Below are 23,730 nucleotides of genomic sequence, written 5' to 3' on the forward strand. Positions count from 1 at the left end.
TTCATTTGGAATTAGGTGGGACTGTCAAATTGTGCAACTGGTCCTGCTGGGTTTAAAATTGAGTGCATGGTAGGCTATTTGCAGAAGAAAGAGAAGCATGGGGCCTGCTCGGGAGACTTACTGGTAAGCCAGGTGGTCCTGGGTCCCCTCTGTCTCCCTGTAAGAATAGCAACATATGGTTTTATAAGAGCAACACAATCTCCCTAAAACACACAGGATGTAAAAATAGAAACACACATAGGAATTATTTGGACTAGAATAAGGGTGAGGTTTCTCAATTTTTCAGTGTTGAGAAGATCAACACTGGGGAGGTAACTGTCCTTCTCCATTCCCAGGCCCTGAATTTTCCTCCTACGCAGTGGGGACTGTAAAGTCATGATGACATAGAATGAAGATGAAGACTGCCTTTCTGTTTAAATTTGCCTAAATTCTCACTTCACTGGCCCCTCCTCCTTGCAGTTTGCCAGTCTCTGGTCTCATGGCCACACCTGGCCTTGCTCCTTGACCACCCTAGAGGGGATGCAGAAGGGGTTCTGGGGAGTGTCTCTCACACTTGCCTCTGTCCAGACATAATGATCGACTCTGCACTGAGACTCAACCTGTTTTAGGTGTGTATTTACTTGGATATAGACTCTTTTAAAAAATATAAGTTATGCATAAGATATCTTAACCTCTTTGGGGCGTACAGTTATTTCTGTGGCACTCAGTGCATGCGCTTTACTATTCAAGCATGACCGTGGCCTATCTCCAGACTTTTTCATCTTCCCCAGAGAAAGCTCTGTACCCATTAAACACTAACTCCCCCAGGGGCCCCCGAAGCCTCTGGCAACTGCCACTCCACTTTCCATCTCTAGGAGTTTGACCACCAGGATATTGACCTTATGTAAGTGGAATCAATATCTACCCCTTTCCAACTGGCTTATTCTGCTTAGCATTATGTGATCAAGGTTCATGCATATTGTTGCATGTGTCAGAATTCCCTTCTTTTTAAAGGATGAAGAATATACATTTGTAGGAATGTACCCACCCATACTCATTTGCCTATCCATTCATCTGTTGATAGACACCTGGGCAACTTCCACTTTGGGGCAATTGTGAAGAATGCTGCTGTGGATGCACTAATACCTGTTCCAGACTCTGCTTTCAGTCTTTTGGGTTATGTACCCCAGAAGCGAAATTGCTGGGTAATATAGGAACCCAGGTTTAATTTTTTCAGGAACTGCTCTATTGTTTTCCACAGCGACTAAGCCATTTTACATTCCCACCAGCAATGACCGAGGGGTCCAACTCTCTGGGTAGCTGCCAACACTGGTTAGTTTTGTCATTTTTTTAATAATAGCCATCTGAATGGGTCAGAAGTGGATATGGACTTAAGAGCATGGTTTCTCAAAGGTATTTGATCTACAGACTGTTTTTATTTAGTTTCTGCTTAAGACAAGGAATTCTCTATACCTCCTCTCCTTCCACGTATAATTATCATCACAATTACAGAAAGATAATAATAATTTCCATAACTAATATCAGAAGTATGTTACAGTTTACAATATGCTGCAATTTGAATTGTTATAACAGGTCATCTTGATAATGCTGAGAAGAAAGCAGGGTAAATAAATAATATTTTAATTTTCTTTCATAAGGAAGGGAAATGAGTGTCAAGGGATGACTTGAGGTCACATGGTAACTAAGGGTCAGTTTGCTCCTTCCAACACACCACACTGGCTCCTGGAATGACCCTGTTTTATAATGAAGTTTATTATGTTGTTTAAACATTAAGCAAAATCATAGTTCTTGCTGTTCATGTATGAATGGGGGCAGAGACTACAAATAAATACTGTGAGCTCTCAAAAAGGATCAGCACTCTAGTGTGGCCACAGAACTTAGGGTCTAGTAGTAGTCTGGGATGAGTTTTAACTAATTGTTGTAGAACATTCTTCCTTTAGAGGGTATAACCATATGTCTTGAAAATGTACTATAATTTCTCTTGATCATCATTTTTTCTGACCTTCCTTTATTTATCCATGACGTCTTATATTACAGAGATGAGTTGGTCACTCAAGAGCTTATTTTGGAATGTTTGTACATCAGTGTGTCTGCTAAAAACACAGAAGCACTTAATTTATAAATGATAGTGCTAGAAGATTTCCATAATTCATAAGATCAATAGTGGTGACTTATTATACATGAGGACAAGTATCACTATTAGAATATTTTAATTATGAATAAATAAGTGGTCCTCAACAAGGGCTTATTTTCCTTCAGGGGACACTTGGTCATATCTGGAGATGCTACCTGCACCTAGTGGGTAGAGTCCAGAGGCCAGGCAAGCTGCTCAATATCCTACAATGCTCAGAAAAGCCCCCACAGCAAGTGATTATCTGGCCCCAAATGCCAACTTGAGAAATCTTGAAATAAATGTATCCTTGCAACTCTGAGATGAGGAGACACTGGAATTATATAGCCATAGCAGCTAAGGCCATTGCCTTCACACAAGAAGCAAGGGACCATCTAAGTATGTCAGGGCAATGATAAAAAAATCAGTGCATCCAGTGACACTCCTCAGGAAATCCCTGTCCAAGTGTTTCCCACACAGCTCACCTCCTTAGAAGAAGAAAAATTTCCACCCACAATGATCATAATACTTACCTGAATACCTTTAATGATACCTAAAATGAACACTGAATCTCCTTTTTCTCCATATTCTCCAGGAAGGCCCTGGAAATAAAATATTCACTTAAGAGGAAAAAGAATATTACTATTTCAATATTTTCTTTTTTATATGAAATATTACTCACCAGTAAAATTGCCATTGGAGCAATTTCACTAGTGGAGATTTATCATCTTAATTATTATTATCATCCTAAAGTTTTCATATAGTTAGGGTCTGTTAAGGAATCTTCTAAGACAGAGTATTCACTAATATATAGTTATTTACTCATTATTCAGCAAAAAGATTGCATTTTCCTCACCATATAAAATATAGACATTATTCTTAAAAATATCCAATTCTGCAATTTTATTTTATGCACGAGAAAAAGTTAAAAAATGAAAGTATTGTTTTTTATCCATTTCAGTATTTGTATTTAAAATAGAGCTTATATTCTATATAAGACTAACTTTTCAAAACTATAGCATGTTCTTTTGGGAAGATTTTTGTATGTAGCTGCTATTGGCTTAGGGTGTTTTTTCTTAAAGAGAATGAAAAGCCTCAATGTATTTCCTTCAGAGGTTTTTCTATGTTAAATCTTAACATCCTATTTAATATCTTAATATATTTAAAGTTGGTTGCCTTATAAAAATTTTGCCTTCTTCATTCAAACTATTATGAAAAAAACATACAAATTTCAAATTTGACCTGACTTACAAGAGCACCAGGTTTTCTTCAAATGGGAAATATTTAAGGGTTTTATAGTGACATCAAGAGTTTGAGGACTCACATGTGCCTATACAGAACAATTGGCTTTATACAGGTCCAATCTGCATGAATTCAGTTCCATAGTTAACTAATACCAAGTCCTCCAAAAACAGGGTCCAAACTTTAGTTCCCATCATAACTGAAATTAGTTGAGTAACTGCAGAAAGACCAAACTTCCCTGCTAGCTCTTCAGTGCACAGGTCACTACAGGAATAAGAGACGTCAGTCATGATCACTGAAAGACGATGTCATTCTTTCAAAGCCTGTCTGTGATTGTTTCCTGCATGTCTATCATTCAGAGCACACGCACAGACACATAGATAGCAAAACATAGAGATATGCTGTCTCTTATCTCCCAGCCCAAATGACATGTTACAAAAATGGGTCCATGAAAGAGGCAATCAGCCAGCAAAGACCAAATGAATGAAAAAAATGTCTACATTGAAAGTGACATCCAAATGGAGCTGACCAGGAGAATGTGGACCCCACTGTTGTTGAAGGGACTTCACACACACAGCATGAAGGCAGGGGGACAAACTCTGCTACATAAAGAGGAACGGGTTGTGATGGAAAGAATGAAGATATAACACAGGCAAAAGCTTCCCAATAAAGGAACCCTGCGAGATGCCCCACCATGATGAAAACCAGTCCACAATTACAAAGGAGTATGACATTTTGCTAATGCATAGAAAACATACATTTGGTTTCATAAATCATGCAACAAGAATACAAGCACAGTTCCAACTACTCTTGATAAGTGTTTAACAAAGAAATGAAACACCCTTTGATTCTCAATGTTTTAAATTATAGTATACTAGGTAAATAGTAGTTTTAATTTTTCATTTCTATTTTTATTAGTGACAGTAAGAGGATTTTTAACACTAACAAAACATATTATTAAATGTCACAGGACAATAGTAAATTATCTCATGGGTCAATAAGGATGCTCTCTGTGGTGCTAGCTTGCATGGCCATTGTCACATTACCATGCAAAGCAAGGACTGACTGCCTCCAGAACAAGGGAGGGAAGGAAAGGAAGTTGATTTGCAAAGAGACCACAGTGCCACACTTCAGCACTACTGTCAGAGCTACATGCTGGGTCAAAACTACAGCTTGGAACCCCTGCTGTCTCGGATGTGCGTGGCTCAGTGGAATAAGGTTTGGTCCAATTTGAAGAGCTTAAGAAATGTACATCCAACAGCCTGTGCTCGAATCTCCAAATGGCTGAGTGTGACAGCAAAAGGTGGCAGAGACTCTTCACAGTGAAAGATGGCTATGGCACCTATGTGCCACCACAAGAAAAATGTGAGCTTGGAATTTCCTTGGATTCTGTATTCAGATTAGTTCCACTGGGATGCGGAGCAAAAGAAAGATGCATGAAGAGAAAGTAGAAGACTCTGGTGGTGATTCTATGAAAATCTTTTAGAAGAAATTTGGTAAATAATGTTTAATTAGGGAAGAGGAAAGGCTGCAAAATAGTCACAGAAAATAAATTTTGAAAGGTCAAATTATCTTGGATCTTTATTTAAGTGTGTTTGGGGGGGAATAAATATAAAGAATAGAGGACAAATAACAGGTGGAGAGAAAGGGAATATGAAAAAATATCCTTGACTGAAGCTGTGTTTAAATAGAAGTTCACATTTTTAAAGAAAACTAAAGTCAAGAGCACCATAGTTGTCCTCGAGAGCTGACTATTGTCCAGTTTCTGGACTTCCATTCCCATCCCTTTCAAATTTATCTTCTTGCCCTACACAAGCTACAAGGAGAAAAGGTACATTTCCCAGATTTCTTTGCATCTGGATGTGAGTTAAGTTCCACCCAGGAGACATGGAAAGCAGGAGTGAGGGAGAGATCCTTGTCTTGGTCACCTGCTGCTGCCAAACAGAAACGTAGAAACCTGTTTGCTGGTATCTGGACACAACGGTGAGAGAGAGTGGATAGTGGACAAGCAGATTCCTGATTCTAGATCTCAGCTAAGCGTGAGCCCTGGAATCAGTAGCCTGTGTTGGACTGAGTCCCACACCTTTAACTGGGATGATAAGTGCAAACTCCCTGTATTAAATCCTTTCTATTTGACATACCTAGATGGAAGTAAACCCTGAATGAAAAGCAATATAAATCTTGCTAATTGGCCTCTCTACTCCATTTTCCTTACTATCCAGCACCCAAAGACATCTTAATGAAACATCAATCAAATAAATTTGCTTCTTTCCTTAAAACTATTCAGTGTCTCCTCATGGAAAAGAAAATCTGGTTCCATCCACAGTCTATCAGTCCCCTCTCATTCCAGTCCTGTCCACCTCTCTACCCCCACCCCAAGTTACCCTCATTTGTTCACCGTGCTCCAGGCACACTTTGCCAGACTCTGTTTCCTGAACAAACCAAACCTACTCCTACCATGGGATCTTTTCAGTTAAGTTTCCTATGAGGGTGAGCTATAGGTGTCTTACTGGGGGGCCTCCCAGGCCAGGAGCTCCTCTTTCTCCTGGAAACCCTGGATCACCTCTTGAGCCATTGTAGCCATTCAAGCCAGGTTTGCCTCTGGATCCAGGAGGCCCTGGGTGACCCTATAAAACAAAATCATAAGTGAAGGATTTTTGCAAGAATACTATAACACAAAGTTTTATGCAATATCGATCTCAAATTATGGCAGTTGTGACTCTCGTTTTTATTTGTTTAATTTTGTGAAACTTCCTTTCCCACCTAAAAGTGCTGTGTGGCAGAGTGAAACTAAAAATAAGAAGTGTGGACCGAATGTGGTGGTGCATGCCTGTAAATCTAGCAGCTTGGTGGGAGGTCGAGGTAGAACGATCACAAGTTCAAAGCCAGTCTCAGCAATTTAGAGAGGCACTAAGCAACTCAGTGAGACCCTGTCTCTAAATAAAATACAAAATAGGGATGGGGATGTGGCTCAGTGGTTGAGTGCCCCTGATACCCCCCAAAAAAATACAGTAAATAAAATAAAAAATGTGTAATATGTCAAACTTAAATTAATTTAGTTTGGCATGTTCTGGAAGATTTTGGAGAAAACTTTGCTTGAAATTCTTAGAATCTAATGAATGAATTGCAAAGGCCCCCAAATACCTCTTCATTCTTCCATCTGATTTTCATGTTAGAAATGAGAGTCTTAAGCCCATTTTCAATCTTAAGACTCAACAGAAAATAAAACATCTATTATGAGTAATACATTTATTTCAGAACACTGCACTTGATACTGCAAGTGCATCTAGTTCCCATCTTGAATGGTTTTCCCTTATCTGTTTGAAAAGTTTTCCCTCCACAGAAAACATTTTGGTTTTAGAATTATTGCATAAAATTAAAATGTAAGCACCCTTCCCTGCACCAAGATGACAAAATAAAAGCCAATTTGCCCAATATATATGCTTTTTGAACATGTGATCTCAAAGGTTCTAATTAATGTTTCTTCCTTCTTTGAAAAAAAATGGAGAAAATTTAGTGATACTCACAGGTACACCATCCAAACCTGGAAATCCAGGAACACCAGTTGGACCCTAAAAATCCCAGAAAACAAAACAGATTTTAAAATTACTAAATTCTTAGATTAACAATTTGACTTACAACAGTTTGAATAACTGATAATGCATTAAAAAACACTTAATGGTCATTGCTTTTATATTGATGAGTTTAATCTTTGAGGAAGGGGGAGGTGAGGATGAGCTGGGTATTGAACTCAGGGCCACATGTGCAGTGGGCAAGTGTTCTACCACTGAGCCACATCCCTAGTCCTAGGCTCATGAGTTTAAGCACCAATGATCAAGAGTGTTTTGGTGAATACTTAGGAGGGCAATTTGCAGTGCCAATTCAAATATAGCATTCAACATGCTAAGTCAGAAATTTAACTTCTCACAATCTATCCTGGAGTTACAAACTCTTCAATGTGAACAGCAATATGTGGGGTTACTTTGCACACTGGGACTAAACAAAGCTGGGGTAGAAACTCAGATGCTCATTAGCAGGAAATAAAATACAGTCTTATTCACACTATGGTGTATGATACCATATTATTAAAGGAATACATTCCTTTATATCAATTAATATAGAAAAATCTTTAAGACATATTGTTGAGTGAAAAAGGAAGAGTTTAGCATGGATACACAACATTATGTTATTTAGGTTTTGGCCAACCCCTAAACAATGCAACTCCTAAGTGTCACCCACTGAGGGGGTTTAAATGTATAGAGAAAGATCTAGCTGGACCTGCTCCTCTGGAGTGGGGAGCTGGGATGAGGATTGGTTGTGGCAGAGGAATTCAGACTTGATTTATCACAAGATGTGAGTATGTACTGCTTGTGATCATAAAAACCTAGCAGAGCAGTACTGGTGAGAGGGAAATGTGAGTCTTACCCTGAAGAAGCAGCTTACCTTATCTCCTTTCTCCCCTGCTGCTCCTGGAAGGCCAGTGTCACCTCTCAGTCCTTTCTCTCCTGGAATCCCCATGGGCCCAGGGGGCCCCAAGGGCCCTATTGGACCCTGTGGCCCGAGTGGTCCTGGTTGACCCTGAGAAGGAAGGGGGCATGACGTGATTTTTATGTAGTGTCTTCTAACACAAATATAGAGTCCCTCAGGTCTGTGGAAGGCTAGAAAGTTAAAAGTTTGAGCAAGTTCTGATAATAGAAACCCAAGTGTTTAAATCGAACCGTAAGAAACCAAGCTGTTGCCTTTCTCAATCTGAACTCAAGCGGAATGATAATTCTGCAATATTACCTGTGTGTGTGTGTGCAAGCATGTGTGTGTCAACATATGTAGGCTGATGGTGGTTCTTATACTATTTTAATTCCTTCGATTGCATTTATAGATCCCCAGCTGTTAATGAAACATAGAAATAAAGTTACCAGTCTTATCACCACTGTGTGAGTGCCATGCAGGTGGGAGGAGAACCACCACATCTTTTACTTACTTCAGATGTACTTCTGATGATTCGAGGTCTCAGGACTATTATCTGATGTGAGATGAAGGGATGCTTCATCATGAGCCATCACAACAGGGGTCACCCACACGTGAAGACCTGGCTATGTGACCCCAGGCATGGTGGTCTCCAGTGAGTCCCCTGGATGGCAGTTTCGAAGCACAAGTTGTACCTCCAGAGTTTGAGTATACTCTTGGTGTTCATTTGAAGTCAGGCTGTGATTTTTTTGTGCTTCTTAAAAAGTTTTCCAAAGATTTTTCAAGAAGAATCATTTTATATGCCCATGCCCCCAAACTCAACCTGGGTAAATAGTCAACAAGTAAGTCTGAATTGATTTGTGGACAGAAAAGTTTGAGGGATTTCAGGAGATATCTGCTCAGATCAGCTCTCTAAAACTTCTAGGGCACATACAGGGCTGCCCGTAGGTGTGTGGGGCCCTGAACAACATGTTTCCTGAAGAGTCTCATCTTCATGAACTGTGAGTCACCCATAATTAGTGTACCAGCCCCATCCATTCTGGTTACCGACCTCACGTGATTCCGCGAAAGAAATAACACATGCTGGTAATTGGGAGTGTCCTGATAACCAGCCTCTCTCTCCTGAACTAGGGAGCCCCAGACAGTCTGTAAGTATGAATGCTGGGCACTTCATGGTCAGCCCCACACTGGAGAGCACCCTCATGGAAATCAATGGTAACAGACCGCTGGGGCTTGGCCCACACTGCTGCTGGCCTTGGCAGAGTGTGTGTGAGCGTGGGGGGGGGGGTGCTGAGGCATGGGGCAGGAGTCCTGTAACAATAACAAAGGAATATTCACCACAAAATTATTTGTAAAGTCAGGAAAAATGGGAAATCCTGTGAAATCCACCCACCGGAGACTGAATGAATAAATTATAATACTTTCATAGAGTAGGTCGCCACAGCCTTCCCACAGCTCCATACAGTATGGAACTCACATCTCAGTTACCCTGCCAGGGTTAGGGAGCTGGGGGTTAACCTGGGGACCACTGGTGGTGGGTAGGAGTGCCTGTGGGCTTTGGGGACTTTGAAAAAGAGCTCCCAGACAGAAAGATGCAGGGTGGGTGCTAAAGTCTGCTACAGCAGGAGCACTGAAGTCGTGGTCTAAGAAGAGTGTCTAGGGCGCTGATGGCGTTTGTAGGCAGTCTTTAAAGAAAGCAAAGCAGATCTGTCTGGGCTGACATAGAGCATCCTCATGATGCTCATAGAGAGGAAACAGAGTGATTGTGGGTCCGGGCTCTGCAGTCAGCCCCTGTGCACTTACTAGTTGTGTGATCTTAAGTTCATTTCTTAGCCTCTCTGATCCTCAGATCTTCATCTGTCGATGGCTTATGTCATAAGAATAAAGCATGCAATGTTGCTTAACATAGCACCTATCATAATCGATGCTGTTATCAGCAGGGATTATTATTATAAATGGTTCATTGTTAAATGAGAGAACACACCATAGAACCATCGCATGTCATATGACCCCAACTGTAGAGAAACAAAACAAAAGGAGAGATGTTCTCCCTAAATACGTGTTTATAAATGAAGGTTTCCAGAGGCATTTTCAAAAAATGGCATGAGAGAGAAATGGAAGCCAGCAGCAGCTTCACAATCCATGGTCACTAAATGTGACCTTTACAATAAATACCAGTTACATTTCCCTATTGCCATTAAGTCACGGACCCAACAAACATTATTGATATTCTTTAACTCCCGCCTCAGCTTCACATGTACTTTCCCTTTTCTTGATGGTTTCTCGCCCTCATCACAATGGCTACTATTTATTATGTATGAAAATCCTAAAAGCCTAGAATTTTATTTTATTCATTTTTAATTTGTGTGTGTGAGTGTGTGTGTGTGTGTGTGTGTGTGTGTGTGTGTGTGTGTGTGTCAGGGCTCATGTTGCCCAGGCTGGTGTCAAACTCCTGGACCTGTGAGTAACTACAGGCACACACCATGGCACCCAGCTTAAAGTTCAGAATTTTAAGAGAAGCTGAAATATATTTAAATACATGTTACAAAAAAAGACACCATTAAAATATGAACAATAATTATATGGGCACAAACCATTTGGGGGCATGGTGAGGGCAGATTAATTTAAATGGGTATCACATAAATTCTAAATTACAATCTGAAAGTAAGAATTACGGTGACTTCATATGACCTTTTCAATGCATGTGAACTAATTTTACTTCTAAGATTAATCTCACTTCTCAGTAAGATTAATTAACATATGTTGAAAAGCTCCCATTTTTTTCTAAGTATAAGGGTCAGGAAATAACTGCTTTTTCATTAAGTTTAGGAATTACCTTTTTATCTTGCATATAATTTATACATAAACTCCCCAATCATCTTCTGTGAATAAGGTATGTTACAATAATGTATTATTTAGATACATAATCAAGCACACACTTGAATACAACAGGGTCACTGAGACAGAGACAACGGATTAACTGGCTATAAATCTCTTTAATGTGTTTCATTTTAGACTTGCAATTCTGAATCCAATGAGCTAATGGAAACTTGCAGAGGAAAAAGAAGATGGGAAGCGTTTAACTTAGTGTTGAGAGTGACAAAACTCCACTTAATGAAGCACAGAAATGCATCCTGATTTGAGGAAAATAAAAACACTTTGAAAGAAACGGAAACCAAGACAGGTTATCTGCATTACTGTGCACAACCATCCCTTCCTCTCTTCCCTATTTCTCCCCACTTGCCACACAGACCTCCTGGCCATTTCTGAACTACTTTTGTTGTTTCACAGTTTTTGTGCATGCTGTCCCATCCCAGGCTGCCCCATCCCGGGCCCTGCTGTCTCTCAATGCTCCCCTGGAAAGATTTCTCTGATCTCTTGCCCCTGCCCTTGAGAAGTGGATGCCCCTAAGATGCTAAGTCTTAAGCCTTCTCACCAGCTCCTATGATCCTGTCTTGATCTGTGTGTCCCTCCCAACCCCATACTACTGGACCATGAACTCCTAGAGTACAGAGCATAGGTGCCCAAGATCATGATGGTAAGGAAGGCAGACAGATGTATCAGTAAGCTCTCTGTTACTACAGGAACACCTGAGGCAGATTATTTGTAAAGCAAAGAGGCTGGTTTTGGCTCATGGTTCTGGAAGTACAAAGTCCAAACAACATGGCACAGTCTCTGGTAAGGACCTCTTGGGCTATGTCACATCATGGTGAGGGTGTATGATTCCTCTCTTCCTCCTTATTAACACCCTAGGATTCAATCATTGGGACTCCACCCTAATAACCTAATCTAACCTAATCACATCCCAGAGACCTCACCTTTAAATACCGTGGTAGGTTTGAGTTTCCACTCTCTTAATGCAATTAACATCTGACTTTGGGGATTAAACTCCCGAATGAGTTTGGAAATAGAAACCATCTTCAAACTGTAACAGCAGAGAATAATAAATGTTTAATAAAATATGAAGGTGAGCCCTGCCCTGACCCCAAGGAAAGAACTGTGTAAAAGCTTCCTTATGACTCTGAACATTGGCTTATGGTTGTTTTGCAAAACGGTGAGAATCCCATATCACCGTGCGCGGGGTACAACTGCACAGGTTGAGGAGCCGCGCTGAGCACGGTGTTGCTGGAGTCTATTGTTGAGGCATAACCTGGAAGCCACTGTGCTTCCACCACAGCCTCATTCAACAGCACGTGCAGCCTCTGCTTGGCAAGTGGAAGAACTAACATAATACACTGAGCGCCTGTTTTCTGAAGTCTGGAAAGACTTTATGATGTTGCGTTCAGCATTGTTTTTCATATTGTTTGTTAGGTATTTTGTTATATGATAAATTTTTTAAAGAAATGCATTAAGCCTTGGATAACAGTACTAAAACTGTCAGAAATCTGCTCAGGAATATTTCCCAAACACGAATCTTTGAGAGAGTAGTTTGTTAGTTCAGCCAGTTGGAGTTAATAATTTATCCACAGCAATGTAGAGAGTAATTCTATTTTTGTTACATTGTTTCATATAAAAAAGGGGCCATTTACTATGCTTACAAGTAAGTATTTAGGATTACTTATTTATAAGGCTATATACTTATTTATAAGGTTATATTGGTGAATAGGCACCAATAACAGGTCCACAAGGACATTTTTATAACTGGAGAATCCTTAATCACAGGAATTTTGCAACATTTTTAAAAACATCTTTTAAAAAGAAATATTGCATCCACTTCTAAACCTTCCACCTGAAAACAGTAACATGGCATGAAACTGTTGGTGTCCTCGTCTTAGTGTAGCAAGAAGCAAAGCTGCCCACAGAAGGACCGGCTTCCAGCATCCCATCCCTGATTTGTTCTTAGGTTGGTGGTGGTTTTCCATTTGCTTTGCTTTCTTTCTTTCTTTCTTTCTTTCTTTCTTTCTTTCTTTCTTTCTTTCTTTCTTTCTTTCTTTCTTTCTCTCTCTCTCTCTCTCTCTCTCTCTCTCTCTCTCTCTCTCTCTTCTCTCTCTTTCTTTCTTTCTTTCTTTCTTTCTTTCTTTCTTTCTTTTTTTTTTTTTTTTTTGCTACTGTGTGCACAGATCACCTCTGTGGTTTGTGACTTTCCATGTGACAAGGCGAAGTCACTGAATTCAGAAACGACAATCGGCTTGACAGCTGAGAAATGTTGGCATGCTGTATGAAGCCACTAGGTCGTCTCAAAGGTGGACCTGGTGTGGTCAGACCCCATATCTGTGCCTCGTACCATGGCTGAGGGCCTGGGCCAGCTGTACAAATAAAGGATGAAGGAGATCAGAGCAGACAGAAACCACATTCCACCCTGCCCACGCAGGCCAGGGCATTCCGTTAGGATTTTGTCCCTGGTTCATGGTCTAAGTAAGGAACATCTCTTAAGAGGGGCTGAGATCAAATAGCTTATATTACACAAGTTAGTATTGGAGACCAAAAGATGAAAAAACACACATAATACTTAAAAAATTAATCTTCAAATCAGTACAGGGATTGGGGAAATAGCAACAAATAGACAACTAAAAATATGTGCTCCTACACGCTCCTTCTTCATGCTCTTTCCCAGCCAGGAGTCGAGTTGATATCACCTGGTGTGAAGGCACGCATGCATGAATGAATGAACAAACAAATAAGTAGAAAAGCTGCTTTCATTGTATTAATTCTATGGAATTTTCCAAACCCTCCTTGGACTCCAAGACCATGACATTTACTATCAGAAGTGTCACAGAAAGGACAGGAATTTATTTATTAAACTTAGTTATACGCTCATCACCCTAAGCATTTAGTCAACCAGCCACACTGACAAGTGTAGACTATTAGCCTCTGTAAAGGACAGAGCCCACCCTGGAGACATCAGTCATTCAAACTCAGGTACTGGTACCTTGAATCTACACCGGGACTGGTCAGTCTCTCTCCAAAGATTCTCCTCTTCCCACTAAATCACTAAATCCTTCCACTAAATCACACATGGTGCCTACAGTGACACTTCAATCCCTGAATTATATATAAAATTAAGAACTATATATGTTTATCTGAATATACTCTATTTTCCTTTATGAAGTTTCCTTAGGAAACAATATTATTAATCAAATTGATTCAAGATCTCTATTTTTGTGATCCTCAAATGTAGTTTTCCAGTTCCTCCATTGATTTCTGACTTTCCTAGATTTGTTCTCGGATCTTCTTCGGCTCTGAATTCACACTCGAGTGTCAGAGTGGAGCTCACTCCTGCTCTCCCCCCACGCCTGTAGATGCAGACTCTCTTCTTTCCAGCAGGGTGGAAAATTTTGGCTCACTCCCTTTCCCTCATTCTCCATGATTCTCCCTGACCACATCTGCCACATCTTGTCTTGAACTAATGTCACAGGGCTATGTCACCTGCATCCCCCTGGGGATTCCCTGGGTCCTCTCCAGCACAGGTTACCCCAGCACAACCTCCCTCCATTCCTTGACCTGTCTTCCGCCCACACAGCTGCCATCTCATGTTGTCTTCCCTTCCTTTATGTTATTGGGCTCACCCATACTTCTTACCCTCCACCACCCACTGACCCAGCCCACTGACCCCTGTGATTTCCATGTGTGCACACTCATACACACCCTCTGCCCTCTGCTTTAATTGTACTTGTTGCCTGGGACAACAGTAACCCATCTTCACCTGTAGCTTAAATACCACCTGTTCCCACCAAAAACATGACGGTGATCATAGTAACAGTTACAGCTGCTTCCATGAGCTATCACTGGCTCTGTCCTAGACACCTGCACAGCCAGCGTTATGCCATCTCCTTGGGGAATCTTGGCATCCTCACTCCCAAAGGAGGAAGTCTAGTCTCAGAGAGATGTGACAGATAACAGGAGACCAGGTGGCCCCACACAAGGAAGCAGAGATTCAAACCCACCTCTTCAGACCTCAAGGTTTCTGCCTCACTTTCTACCCCAGGTTTTATTAATCCTTCCTCCAAACTCTCCTGTCCACCCTAAAATAATGAACACCTGAATAGACTCCTTTCCTGATTTTCGCTATTGTTTGGTGCAGATTGCTTAGTATCTGCTTAAGTTGATGTCCCAGCCCCTTGGCAACTATCTTTCGCAACCTCAACTTTTAAACATGTATTTGCAGATTGATTAATTGAATAATATTTCTATATCAAAATTCACAAAGTAACATTTTAGTGTATCTCTTTTTTTTATGCTGCCCTTATTGTGTTATTCCCATATTTAATGCTTAATTGTAATTCAACAAATAGGCCACTAGGTGTCACTACAACATCACGTAAATCCTCAAACAGGCCTCAACAAGTCCCTTGGAGAATGGCCCCAGGGTCTTCCTCTATTGCTGGATATGAGAAACAGCTGTAAAAATTAATAATGAAAAGGTGTTACTTTAAGGGTAGATTGTCCGAGGAGACCAAACTGCATCTGAAGAATATTTTCTCTTCACCTTAAGTTGACCTTACTTGGTAACAAGGGGCTCAGGGTAAATTCATCGCTTTAGCCTGGAATAACCTCTAGGGATCTTTATCTGTGTTTTTAGAAAATAGCATGGCACAGGGGGAAGAACCCTGCACTGAGAACCAAAGACACAGCTTTGCCACTGAATAGTAAGGTCGCTCTTTAGACAGGTGCCTGATGAATTGTTTTCCATTTTGAAACACAATGGGAGCTATAGCCTGGCATTGTGCACCTGCCATGGGAACCAAATTAGGCGTCTGGAGCTCATGTGGTAAGCTCCTGCTGAGAAATACCCAGCTGAATCTCCTTTCTCCAACCTGTTCTCTGCCCCTTGCCCCTACCCCTTGTTTTTCTCCTACTTGCTTCTCCTGTGCCGCTCCCCTTACTCAATGGTTAAGGGGCTCCACCTGGAGCTCCTCAGAGATACCTGGCCTTTTCTCCCTTTCTTTTGGGAAAATTCACCCATTCCCATGGGATCTATTGCATCCATAGCCAAACAATCTGTCCAACCCCCTCCCTAGTCCAGACCTCTTACCGAGCACCAGCTACACATGCAACTGACCTCAGGCTCCGCATGTCCCAAACTGGACTTGGGATCACCCTTCAAATGTGCTCCCCAGTCAAATACCACTGTCCATACAAGTGTTAGCACCTCTACCAGGGGGTCTTGCATATCTCTAACCACCACACCAAACAGCCCTGTGGAGTCTCCTCTGTTTGCCATCAACCTGCCTCCCAATATTTCCAGCCCACCCATATGCCCACCTCCATAGTCGCCTCTTTCTAAAACAACACATCCCCACCCCTGTGGCTGCTATGGTCTCCTAACAGGCTCTCCCTAATATCATCCAAATGGCTATGTCCTCCAAACAGTAGCCAGTGGTTTGAAGGTTCTAATTACACAGGATGTGCCGTGTCCATTTGGTCAACAGCATCTCAGGCCACTTGCTTTCTTCCCTGCTATGATCAAACCCCTTTCTGGATATCTTTCCATCCCCAAGGACACTATCCTGTCTCCTTCTACTCGAGTAGAGACTTTATATTTGTCAAATATCTTATGAGTTGAATGGTACCCATGAAAGGATATGTATGCCGTGTCCTTGTCCCCTGAACTTTCAACAAATGCCTCAGGTGGCAAAAGATGAGAGCATGTGTTTATCTTGGATTGTCTAGACGGTCCCTAAATGCCATTACATGTATCCTTATAGAAAGGACATGGAGGTGCTGGTTGGGGCTCAGTGGTAGTACACTTGCCTAGCATGTGTGAGGCACTGGGTTTGATCCTCAGCAATTTATTAAAAATAAACAAATTAAATAAAGGTATTGTGTCCATCTACAACTAAAAATATATTTTTTTTTAAAAAGGTACATGGAGCAAGATTTGATGCAGACACACAGTAGAAGGCAGAATGGTAACAGAGGCAGAAATTGGAGAGACGCAGCCAGGAGCCAAGGAATGCCAATTTTGCGTTGCGGAGAGCCGCCAGAAGCTGGAAGAGGCAAGAACAGAACCTCCCCTAGAGCCTGTCGGTGCCAAAACCTTGCTTTTGAATGTCTGACCTCTAGGATTCATGGGAGAATAAATTTCCATTGTGTTAAGCCACCAAGTATGTGCTAACTTATTACAAAAGCCACAGGAACTAATATAAGGCTTCCTCCAGGCAGTGGCTGGGTGACCTCTAATTCCATGCATTGATTAACCCCCATGTCCTTGTGCTCTGCCACCCCACATTCATACTGCCATGCAAAGCCAAGTCACAGCACCACATGGTCCACCTGGGAAGGCAGTGAGCACCTTTGTCTTACTTTTTCCATGAGGCCCACCATGCACCCAGCACAGGGCCTGTCACTCATCAGGCACCTGGAAGCAAGCTGGAACAAAAATCTTGTCTGCCTCTACTACTGGGTTCTAAGCTGCATGCCACAGGGACTTTCTTCTTTATCACAAAGGACCCATGTCCTCAGCTGATGCCTGCAACATGGGGAGTGTTCAGTGGTTATTGCTGAATGAATGGAAACGTATTCTTGATTAATTGCAGTGATGGGTGTATGGTGGAGAAAGGAAAAGATAAGCACATTGGGGACAGCTGTTTCCATGAGAATTTCTTGGCAAATTATTGAAAATGAGTTTGAAAGAAGAAACTTGCTTGTCTTTCTTACGTCCCTTATGATTCTGTATTTTCTGTAATTTCGTCAGATGCTACCCTGGCACTAGAGAGGAATTGTTAAACTTATTGATTCCAATTTTCCTAAATGGAATAGTTCCCTGAAAATGGGCCAGACTTTCAGGTGCACCTGTATCGCTTGCCCTTATCTTGCACCAATAGCACGGCCACTTCCAAGTGGTCCTGACATGTTCCTCTTGAGTTCAGCATGGCCCCTACATTTGCTGGGCCCTGCACCTGGCCTGGCCTGGGTTCATGCTGGGCCACCCAACTGGGCAGTCATCACTGTGGACTTGAACTCCAATGAGAAGACCTGCTGTAAACCATGGACAGCTGAATGAGGTGGCTGGCCTGGGCAGATGTGCAGCCACTTCAGGCCCAAGCTGCAACTAAGGTTCCCAGGGGAGGTCTCCTTATATTAGTTCTACCTATGCAATTGGTCCAGTGGAAAATGCATGATGCATTCTAGAGAGCAGGAAGTAAAAACAAGTTTGTTCCCCTTTCGCACACAGATGCTAGATGTCAAGAGCATCTTATCAACACACTGAGCCTGATGTTAGTTGGAGTTATTCTTCCATAGAGATATCACCTACTGCTGCTGCTTCAAACACTATTGTTGCTAGTAGAGCAAACAGTAGAAAATGACAGACAAGGATCCCTCCTTTATCCCCAGGTACGAGAAATACTTTCTCAAGCATCTATAGAGGAAATCCTGCAACTGAAGATTATTCCTTTAACTTTTTCAAGTGTTCCACTGTTTAGAAATCATGATAGTAGCCAGGCATGGTGGCGCAAGCCTGTAATCCTAGCAACTCAAAAGGCTGAAGCAGGAGGATCACAACCTAGTAAGGCCCTGACTCAAAAAACAAAAAATAAAAAAGGCCGGGGTTGTAGTTCAGTGGAGGAGCGCTTGCTTATCACATGTATGTGGTAAGTCCTGGGTTTGATCCCCAGTACTGAAAAAATAAATCATGGTTACTGTTCCTGCCAGGGAACACTTGAGTAAGCTAAGCCAATGTTATAACTTGGGCTGAATTCTACCAGGATATGTTTAATCATTAGGCACTAGGTTTTAGAAAAATTCTGGATTTTTATGCCTTTATAAGACAAATAAATGTCTTGTCCAGCTCCCCAGTCCCCAAATCCAACAGTACTACCCCAGAGCCTCCTGGTGCAGGTTACCTGCAGTCACCTTAAAGGGGTTTGAGTCTGCCATGTCAAACAGGGATTTCATGACCAGAGAATTTTTCAATGCTGACAAAATGAGCCAGAGAGTTCTTTGAGGAAGAAGATATTGGAAAGAACAAGAAAGCAAAGCCAAAAAACTTTACAACTTCCAGTTGTTATTGGATCTTGCTTTCATCAAAATAGAACATAATTGACTTATGTGAACTCCGGGACATAAAAATGATTGCTGTGAACCACTTATCAGGCCACAGTTAGGAAGTGTTCTAACCCACAGCTGTGAGAGTGATAGAGACGGAATTTTAGAACTTCATGTGCAAATAATTTAATGATATGAAAAATGTTAACAATAATTAAAATCCCCCAAGTAAATTCCATTTTTATCTTGGAATGCAGCCTCTTATAAGTATAACAGATGAGTGAATGAAATTGCAGGAAAACTACTTGTAGTGTACATATTTATATGTACTCTCTATATATAGATATCTAAACTTTCCAAAGGAAATAGTGACCCCACTAATTTTCTGATTTTGAGTTTCAAACCCAAATACTAACACAGTTCTTGAGTTTTAAGTCATTTGACCTCCTTATATGAAAAACAATCACATCATGAAGTTCTCTTGATTTTGCAGTGGCTAAATTCCCATGGACGGTAAACAGTATGAATCTACTCTTTTCTGGAATCAACGGTAGAAGGTGTCTTTATTTTCCTGGTTGCTAAAGCAAAACTTTAAAAAGTCCATCCTGGTTCATAAGGACATGACATAATATTTTCATACAAAGGGACAACCACTGAATGCATAGAGCTTCCTCCCTTAAAACCAATCAAGAAAAACTTTGAATCCTGCCGGGTTCCACCCCATTCACATCCTTACAGCAGAATCAGAATGAAGTCTAGGGAAGTGTAAGGCTGGAGTCACAAATCATTTGGAAACCAGCAGCTGTCATTCATGAACCATGCCCCACATTACAGAACCGCAGGACCTAAGAGCCAGGAGGGACAGGTCCAGCCTTCTAGTGAGAACCCTCGTGTCTCAGGTGGGAACTCAGAACCTGGAAAGGTGAAGAGCATAAGTCTCTGGCCCTCAGCCAGGGCTCTTTCCTCAGTCACTGCTCCTTGAAAAGCTCTGAGCACAGCAGGGATCCCAGCTCACCTGCTGCTCAAAGTGCTCCACCTGGCCCTACCTGAACCCACAAGGAAATTTGCCCTATGAGAGATCCTGCACTTCACAGCAGGCTTTGGCTCTAGTGTGAGGGGAGGAAGGCAGGTGGGGGCATGATTCCCCACTAACTGGTTTCCCCTTCTCTTGGGAAGAGCAAGTGCCCCTACCTATCCTCTGCATGATGACCTGGCTCCCAAATCCTAACCAGAGTGGTATAAACTCCCCGTGGAGTGCCATGTACACGGATAATTTCAAAGTGGTGTGACAAAATGACTCCCAGCTCCCAAAGCAGGGAAATGAAGAGGACTTGGGTTTCCAAAGTCTGCTATAGATCGGGAGTCAGAAAATGCCTTTCGTGCCGTTCTCATGACCATCTTTACCTAGTGCATGGACACAATCTCATCAAGAGTGTGGGCATAGCCACACTCAGCCCCGCCGGAGCTGAGGAGCGGGAGAGGGAGAGTGGAAGAGAACCCCCATGAGAGTCTGTGAGGAGTCCCAGTGGGGAGTCCCAGCAGGGAGGGGATGGGTAAGCAGGGACACTGCAGGGCGGTATCAATACTGAGCTCCTTCTAGAAGGGAGATGGCAGTAGGGTGAAAGAGGATGACATTGAGAAACATGTAGAGAAGAGGGGGTGTTCCGAATGTCTTCCAGAGAGAGCCAGCAGCCCAGTGGATGTGGCTGGGGAGTCAGAGGGGCAGTAGTAGTGATTATGGGTGGAAGATGAGTAGAGGCTAGACTGCCGGCCTCTGTGGAACGCTGATGAGGCTCAGCTGGTTCAGCCCCAGGCATGTCCCAGTCCCATCTCTAACTCTAGCTCCAGGCTCCCATAAAGTGGTAACCACAGCCTTTCCTCAGCCCTGGGCCAGACTTGCTGTTGACGATGCTTCAGCCATGGCAGTCCTGATGTGGGACTTAAATGAAGTACCCATCTAAACACTGGTCTCCAGGAAAGGAACATTTTCCTTTTAAGGGATCACAGAGACTATGCCACAAATGGCTGGGAAGCCTCAGGGAGATTCATCCAGCCTCCGGAAGTCGGGGTATTCCCACCTTTAGAGTCTACCTTGAGCTGTGACTGTAGCTCAAGAGGCAGACTGGCTGCTGGAGACCAGAGCAAGCCCGCTGCCCGAACGATCTCCCAAGTTATGCATGGGCCCTGCTCCCAAATTCTCCGACGGAAAACAATCCCTGCACCTGCATCCCTCACAAGGAGAACCTGTCTGTCTCAGGAAGGACAGAGCTTTCCTGTTGTGTAAGCAGCCCCCCCTGACCACCCTGAATCAGAGAGTGCAGCTCAGCTTCTTGAGCCTTCTTGGGACATAGACTGCCTTGGAGAATGCCAAGGGCACTGGTTGTAATTGACAGCTCGAGGAAATAGAAAGAAAAGGACGAGTGGTATAATTACAAGGACACTGAGAAGGCTTGGTCCCATTAAAGTGCCCACCTGGGTGTTTTCCCCGTACTAAGCCCAGGTGTTGGAACCTTAGTGTAATGATATTTCCATGATCACGGGGCAAATGTGGAGGAGAAGCCAGACACCTGGAGTGACTCCTGGCTCTGCACACAGCAAGTTAATTAGAACTTGGGACTTTGGATTCCTTGTATCGTCAGATGGAAATAACAATATCACCTGCCTTAGGGAGCTTTTGTGGGGTGACAACAGGCTACTCAGCCTCTGTGCTGCAGGCTTTTTTTTCTCTAATGGTTCTTTATTTATAATGTAGACACTGAAGCAACTATTACAATGTAGAAAGGAGACACCTTACACAACTGTTATTTATACAAGTTCAGAACAAAAAACTGCACAGGGAGAGGTCAACTCTCAATACAAACTAGCAACTAAACCACGATAATTTACCTTTAGAAAAGATCTTTTTATTTTTAGCTGTGGCTAAAAATTTTAGCTGTGGTTTGGGGGCTGCGCTGTGCATTGTAAGACATTGACATCCTTGTGGCATCTGCCCAGGGGACACCTCTAGCACTCTTCCATCCAGTGCCAACCAAAAACTGTCTTGACACTGTCAAATGTCCTGGAGGAAGAGCCCAATTACCCCCAGCCAAGAACCATAGAATGGAGGGACAGATTTGCCAAGGCACAGGCACAGCTGCTGACACACCCCAGCCTCCTTTAAACCACAGGACCCACCACGCTGGCTCCATCGAAGCAACTGCCCCTCTTCATTTTTGGTTTGCTCTTCTTCCCACTACAGAGCTGATCAAATCCATTTTAAGGGGGCCTCAGGCCCAGAAGTCTTAAAATTTAGATGCACTTTTCTTTTCTTTGTGTATTTCTATCATCTTGGTATGTTTGCATTAATAACCTCACCCCAAAGCTGGGATTTTTGTAAATCATCTGTACATGTACATGGAAAAGCTAAAGTACTTCTTAGGTTGCTAGTTTTTAGCGTCTTAACTTTGTTTTCCTTGATGATTCAGTTTTTAAATTATATGGTGAAAGTAGCTTGACAAAGCTCAAGATAAATTGTGGTGACCAAAATCTTTCATATATTGCACAGAGGTTTGCTGTCGTTTACATCAATAAGTCTGGTGGCTTACAGTAAAACAGTCCAACAAAGGAACCACAGAACACACCTCCTATGTAACAATAAAAACATGCAACGGGAGAAAAATTCAGTCCTTTCTGTCAGGAAAGTAATTTTATTTTGTTGTAAAGACCAATCTCTACTGAAATGTGCTCTTTGAGGATCCCACACAGCCCTGTGAGATTGATGTGGACACTGTTCTGGACTGAATGTTTGTGTCTTCCCAAAATGCACATGTTGACATGCTAGTGAGATGGTGCCGGGAATGGGGTCTTTGGGGGGTTGTTTGGTCATAAGCATGGAGCTTGCATGAAGAGGATTAGTGCCCTTATGCAAGGACCCCAGAGTACTCTCTCCATGTGAGGACACAGTGAAGACAATCATCCAAAAACCAGGAAGAGGCCCCCACCAGACACAGGACCTACAGGCACCCTGATCTTGGGCCTCCCATCCCTCAGAACTGTGAGAAATAGGTTTGACAGCAGCAGCTGGCAGCCCATTACCATCCATGCCGAAGTATTAGAGCAAATAATTCTTTTTGTATACATAGATCAAAGGGTCCATCTGCACCCCTTAATTATGTACAATTATGTGTCAATTAAAAGTAAAATATACATTTAAAAAAAACTGCCATGATCTTGTAAGAAAGACATGTGTTCCAGAAGCTACTGACAATTTTTAAAGAGCTAAAGATTTGTCTGTGATATTCTGTCTGTGATATTTTGTTTCAGCAACCTGAACAGAAGAAGGCACATTTTCAAAGAATCATTGATCTGATTTAAAAACTGTCCAAAACTTCTGAGACACAATCCCTTTTGTAAGATTATGGGAGTGTTTTTTAAAAATATGTTTTTTTTTTTAAATTATCACACAATTGTACATATTTAAGGGGTGCAGAGTGGTACTTCAATGTATATCTATATAAAAATCACAAGAGCATTTGTAACTGAAGAATTGTTTGATTTAGTAGTTAGCATGGATGAATAGTGGGCTGCCAAATGCTGCTCTCAGAACATAGCGGAGATGTTCATGAAGTTCAAGAAGCCTGACAGGCAGTAACCAAAAAGTTCCCTGTGCTTTGCAGAATTGACAACAGTCTAATCATCAAGAGTACTGTTCTGGGTGGACTCGAGCTAGACACTAACCTAGTCTACGCTTCAGTCTCCTACACTCCAATGTTGGTCTGATTAAGAAGGTTGCTGCGAGGCCCAATGAGCCAGAGCATTCCCAGCATACATAAAAGCTCCTGGCCAATAATCAGCTTGAAATAAGTACAGCCATCACCATGGTTAGAACGCCATCCCACGGGTTTCAATGGGTGCCATCCATGAAAGACTAACAGTCAAACGTCTAAAAAGACTGCTTTTTAAAAATCGAAGCAGCTTTTTTTTTCTCACTCATCGCACTACATCTCAAA

The 23,730-nt window shown here is 42.1% G+C and overlaps 1 protein-coding gene across 1 annotated transcript in view; it reads right to left on the minus strand.

The window, feature by feature from the left end:
• Window positions 1-23,730, minus strand: part of COL4A4 (collagen type IV alpha 4 chain) — a 135,693-nt gene that overhangs the window by 87,827 nt on the left and 24,136 nt on the right. The window contains exons 6-10 of the mRNA XM_081260757.1: window positions 7,796-7,930; window positions 6,880-6,924; window positions 5,863-5,979; window positions 2,644-2,712; window positions 122-157 (exon numbers count right to left, since the gene is read on the minus strand). Of these exons, the coding sequence (XP_081116883.1) occupies window positions 122-157; window positions 2,644-2,712; window positions 5,863-5,979; window positions 6,880-6,924; window positions 7,796-7,930 (402 nt within the window). The remainder of the gene's footprint in view (window positions 1-121; window positions 158-2,643; window positions 2,713-5,862; window positions 5,980-6,879; window positions 6,925-7,795; window positions 7,931-23,730) is intronic.

Source organism: Spermophilus citellus, assembly GCF_964194105.1.
Source record: "Spermophilus citellus genome assembly, chromosome: 11".
NCBI classification, from domain to species: Eukaryota; Metazoa; Chordata; class Mammalia; order Rodentia; family Sciuridae; genus Spermophilus; species Spermophilus citellus.